At 39.0% G+C, this 5,522-nt stretch overlaps 1 protein-coding gene across 1 annotated transcript in view; it reads right to left on the bottom strand.

Annotated features, from left to right (window-relative positions):
- LOC107599126 (SEC14-like protein 2) overlaps positions 1 to 5,522 on the bottom strand; it is a 24,220-nt gene that overhangs the window by 16,474 nt on the left and 2,224 nt on the right. The window contains exon 2 of the mRNA XM_016290622.1: positions 681 to 724. Within this exon, the coding sequence (XP_016146108.1) occupies positions 681 to 692 (12 nt within the window). The 5' untranslated portion in view covers positions 693 to 724. The remainder of the gene's footprint in view (positions 1 to 680; positions 725 to 5,522) is intronic.

Raw genomic sequence — 5,522 nt, forward strand, 5'->3', positions numbered from 1 at the left:
TGTTCATTTTTACCGCGAATAATGCGCTGTCACTTTAATTCAGCGCGTGCAGCACAGCAGAAATAGATTCGGTGTAGAAACGATCGCAGCATGACCGCTCCGCTCCTGAAGCGCACTGCCGGACCGCAATCGCGTGCAGTGTGAACGCTCTGATCCGTTAACATGGGCACGGAAGAAAAACGCAGCACAGACGGAGTGTGTGAACCTGGCGTTACGTTTGTATTTAGGCACGCTGCATTGGTTCGGATAGCATACTGCGGGAGGTCGGGGGTGCGGAAAATCGTGCTATAAAGCGATTTAGAAATCGCGCAAGCTCAAATCGCGATTTTATGACGATTTCGATTAATAGCACAGCCCTACTTTAAATATGATGATATACATTACTTCTTTCCTTCTTGAAAAATAAATCACTTTCACACTTCATTTAGCAGCACAATTATTTGAACTAATAATAAGAAAAAAATATCTGCTGAAAATTCAGCTTTGCAATCACAGAAAAAAATACGAATTATTATTTTTACTACTATTATATACTATATTCTTATATACTATTATAATTTAGTATATATATATTATTTTTCCACATTGGTGAAGATAACCTTCTTTCAAAACAGAGTCTTACTGATCCCAAACTTTGAACAGTAGTGTAAATATTGAAAAATAGTAAGTTTGTGTGATACCTTGCGCAGCATGGCCTCGGCTTTCTGAAGATTGAAATTTCTGGCTGTAAAACAAGAAAGACAAGTTGCAAAAAAAAGATTAGTATAGAAATGGAGAGAACAAAAACTAAATGTAACTGTTTTTCATCCATTATAACTAATTTATTACAGGAAGATTAAGTCTTGCAGGGTTTGAACCTACAAACCATTAGTTTCCAGCACTAATCTTTAACCACAAGACTAGTACACAGACAAAATCCATTAATAAACTGGCACACTCACAGTATAAAGAACAAACATGCTGTGCACATGACTTTCCTTAACATCCTTAGTCCGCAAGACAAGCTTTCATGCGTCTTAACTCAGTCAAGATAACCTGCACATAACTGGAAGCCTTGTGCCACTGAAAGTTACTACTTGGTAACTGATTAACTGTTCAGTTGAAAAGAAGGAAAGTTTGCAGGCCCTTGAGCAGACTAGTTAGGTCGCAGTGTGCTGACCTTCAGCATATTCCCATGTACTGTAGATAGGCATACTTTGGAGGGAAAAGCCTATCCTCAAACAAGTACTACCACAAAATACATTAATTACAAATTCAACCCAACCCAATTTCATTTCCACAGTCCTGTAAAGTCAGTGGATTAGTTGTATTGTCATCTAGTCACACTTGTCTGTACCTGACTGGCCTAGAGACACGACTGACCCAGAATTAATCAGACATGGAGTCATACGTAAGTATTTAATACTCATAAAGGAGATTATGTGACACAGCCGACATAAGCGCTCAGTGGATTGTGGAACGGATATGTCAACCGCTATCTTATGAAGACTTTTAACGGTGGATACAGTGCCTTCTCTTCTTAAATACATCATTAATCAAACTAACTAGATTTAGTTAGTACTTTAGTTGTTTATCAGCAGCAGCAAAGACAAACTAAGTAGTTGAAATTATATAATCATAATAATAATAATAAATAGTATGGGTGGTTGCCAGGGCGTGTTGGTGTTTTTTTAGAATGTTGCTAATGCGGTTGCCAGTGTGTTCTGGGTGGTTGCTAGGTGTTTGTTTACTGGCTCATCCCCAAGTTTCTTGATATCTCTATGACATTCTGGTCACTAGATAGGGCTTTAATGAGTCTGTGAGATTTTTTCACCCATTTTATTGTCCACAATTAAGCCAATGTGTCTAATCGCTTGGAAAAAGTAACAGATAATGCTTGTGTTTGTTGCACAAATAGTGCAGGGTGAGTTACGCACATTGAGGTTAAGGCTTTGTATAAATTCCTATTAGTACAAGCAAAAATAAAAGTGATATTTGACTTATTTAGCAAGTTACATACACTACCACTCAAATAGGCCTGTCGCAATAATCAATATATCGACTTATCGCGCAATATATATACATGACCTCAATCATTTTTGGTGACGCAATATATCGCCCATTACATTTACTTAAAAATTTGTGTCACCATGTTTTGTACATTCCACTTGCGCCTGTGTCTTTTGCAGCTTCTCGTACATAACGTGGTGTAGTCATGAGGTGCTAGTTCAAAATTAAAAAATGCTTCTACAAACAAAGTTTCATCTGCAGATATGGTCTTGTTTGGGGATCTGTGCCTTTGTGCATACGGACATCTGACTGCTAAGTAGTGATTGTGTTTTACAGCAATAGTGTGCACCCTTAATTTACAGAGAAAAGAAGGTCAGGGGAAAATCTGTAGATGGAAAAATGCATCTTTGCATTTTTCTTTTTTTCTACTTGTTACTTTGCACTTTTTGTTAGAAAATGTTTATTTACTATTTATTCAGTTTTTTAAGGTATCTTATATTTTGATACTTAATTTCCATGATCTAAATATTCTTAAAAATAAGTTTGTTGTCATTTGGAAGTGTGTAGGCCTTTTTGCATTATTATGCTGTTACATTATGATTATATATTCAGTGGCATAAAATGCTAAAACGCAATTATTTCTGGGGCAATATATCGCACAACAAAAAGATGTAATCGTGACAGGCCTACATTCAAAAGCAAGTTCATTCATTCATTTCAAGAAGTAGTCAACGTTTCAGATGGTGATGTATTTTCTGTTTTTAAAAGAAGTCACAAAGGCTGTTTATTTGATCAAAAATACAGTAAAAACTGTAATATTGTGAAATATTATTACAATTTAAAATACCTGAAATTGAAATTTGTTGTAGCTATAAAATAAAGTCTTGTCACTTTGGATCAATTTAAGCATCCTCGCTTAACAAAAAGTGTTAATTTCCTACAAAAAAAACAAATAAATAAAACTTACTGATCCTAAACCTTTGAACAGTATGTATGCATGAATGCAAACGCATGAACTACAGCACCCGTGCACTCAATCTTATACAGCAGTGAACTCATATCACATCACTGCAGACCCTCAATGACGTGTTTCACAATCGGGTGTTTATCTTATCAACACTTGCGAGGTGCTACAGCCTTTAATAACGAAATGTGCATGTGTCAACAGTCTCTAACGCAGCACAAAAATGATAATACTGGTATGCAGAAGTACATATATGAATAACCCAGATCACTTAAGCCTGGCTCACACTACAGGATTTTTAGCCCGATTTAGCCCCGATTTCCCCCTCCCGAGAATCGGAGCAAAAATCTTGTCGAGCCCCTCGATCGCTCCCGATGTTCGGCGCAGATTATCTGGTAATGTGAGGCGTTCACAGATCGAATCTTGCACCTCCCGATCAGCTCGCACACAAATCGGGCCCGCCCCGATCATATCAAACATGTTTGATATTTAGGATTGAAATCGGGATGATGACGGCTATATGATTACGTCAGTACTTTCACAATAGCCAATGTGCGACCGCAAAACAGCTGCTGTACGGCTCCATTGGATAGTGGAGATGGAGGAAACTGCTTCTTGATGTTTTGTAGTAACACGACTGTCTGTATAATGTGTCGAAAACGTATCACAACCGTAAGGAGACAGAGAAGCGCTGGAGTGAAATCCCTCAGTTTTGAATGTGTACGGGGGTGGCAGGGGGAGTCACGAGCAGGGGGTCTGGGGGCTTTACTCAAGTTAAAACACTTTCATCATCCTCATGAATGTATGCTGGTTTACCTAATGGCTGCGACACACACCAGTTTTTGTTCTGTGCTGATTACAATCGAATCCTTTCATTATAACATACAGAGTGTTTACACGACGATGTTAATAATATATTAATTGCACAGTGTGAGATTCATTGGTCATAACAGAACTTTGTGAGATCACGATGAACTAAGAGTGACAGTTTTTAATGGTTAAAAAAGGAGCGCTCTTTGCGAGCTTTCTAGACAATGATCCATTTAAAATGTAGAACTTTGTTTTTCGGCCACACACACGTTGCAAAGTTTCGGGAATGACATCCGCATATTTATGCTGGATTCGCTCTCGAAGTAGTAGTGATTGACATAGTGATAACCATAGCAATAGATGGGACAAAATATGTGAAAATGTGCATTAAGACTAGAGCACCCTCACTAATGTCAGACGCACCCTCAGTGATGATTTCTGGTTGGTATGCTTTTATTGTATAGCCTACAAAAACAAAAAAATACAAATGCAGTATAGTTAAAAGCACACGTCCAGTTTTGTATGAGTGAAGGAAATCTGCTTCCGGATTCTTGCGGTGAGATTCTTGCTCACGCATTACATGGATCGCGTAACATTATGTGCTCTCGACATTTGTCATTAAGATCATGCTATAGAAACCGCTTAAAATTAAGTATAAAGAGGAGAAGAAAGCGGCCCTAGGCAGCTGCCTACACAGGATCCGCCTCTGCCAGATGCAGTTAGAAACTTACAAAAAAAAATTTAGGGGGGGGGGGGGCACCTTGGGTGGCCAGCCAGATTTCAGAGGGGCCGGTGCCACCCCTGGCCACCACGTAGACACACCCCTGGTCACGAGGCGATCACGTGAGGAGCTCCCTCTGGCATGATAATCTTCATAATATCTTGTAGTGTGTGATGCGCCATGATGTTCAAATCTTGTAGTGTGTGCATGTTTAAGATTTGAGAGAAGATAATCTGCAAAGACTCTCCTTATGTGCGTGCTGCAACCAGATTTCATAATCGGTTAGGATTTTAAAACTCCTGTAGTGTGAGCCCAGCTTTAGAGAAAAACATTCAGAGTCATGATTAATGACATTCTCGGGCTTCCATCATGCATGCTAGATGTTAACACTGTCCATTCCATCAGTAGTCCTGCATAAAATCTGTGCTGCTAGTCTCTGTCTGGTGCCTAGAAATCCCTGCAGAAGACTGGCTGCATTCAGAAACACAAAACAGCCTTTGTCAAAACCCAAGAACAGCCACAAGAACAGTCCAAACGCCACTCTATAGAGGGTCAGCTAAAAGTTTAGAGACCATATACATTTAGCTGAAAACTTTCAACAGAGCAACAAAAGATAAACTTAGAGGAACTTAAATATTAAACTTAACTAACACCCCAGTTAAATCTGAACCCCAAACTTTTTCTTTTTCAGTGTGCGCTTTCTAAATGAAATAGCCATAAAGATTCAAATAGCTTACAATTTAGAACATTTCTAACCATAACAATGCGTGAAGGCCTAATCGATCATGTATTGTGAGTTCCAGGACTCTCTGAACTCGTCCTCGCCGTTCCTGACTGCAGAGATACACGCAGCATTGATCCGATTACACGGATTCATACTGTCTGAACATGAGTCAGTACAGGACATGCCGTCTCTTTCTAGAATCTCTTGTGCGAAACCTATGATTCTATTCTACAGACTGTATCATTCCATGAGATTCTATTCTACGACATTATGGCCCGGTTTCACAGACAGGGCTTAGCCTAAACCAGGATTAG

This window comes from Sinocyclocheilus grahami, unplaced genomic scaffold (assembly GCF_001515645.1).
Source record: "Sinocyclocheilus grahami isolate Dianchi unplaced genomic scaffold, SAMN03320097.WGS_v1.1 scaffold261.1, whole genome shotgun sequence".
Classification (NCBI taxonomy): Eukaryota; Metazoa; Chordata; class Actinopteri; order Cypriniformes; family Cyprinidae; genus Sinocyclocheilus; species Sinocyclocheilus grahami.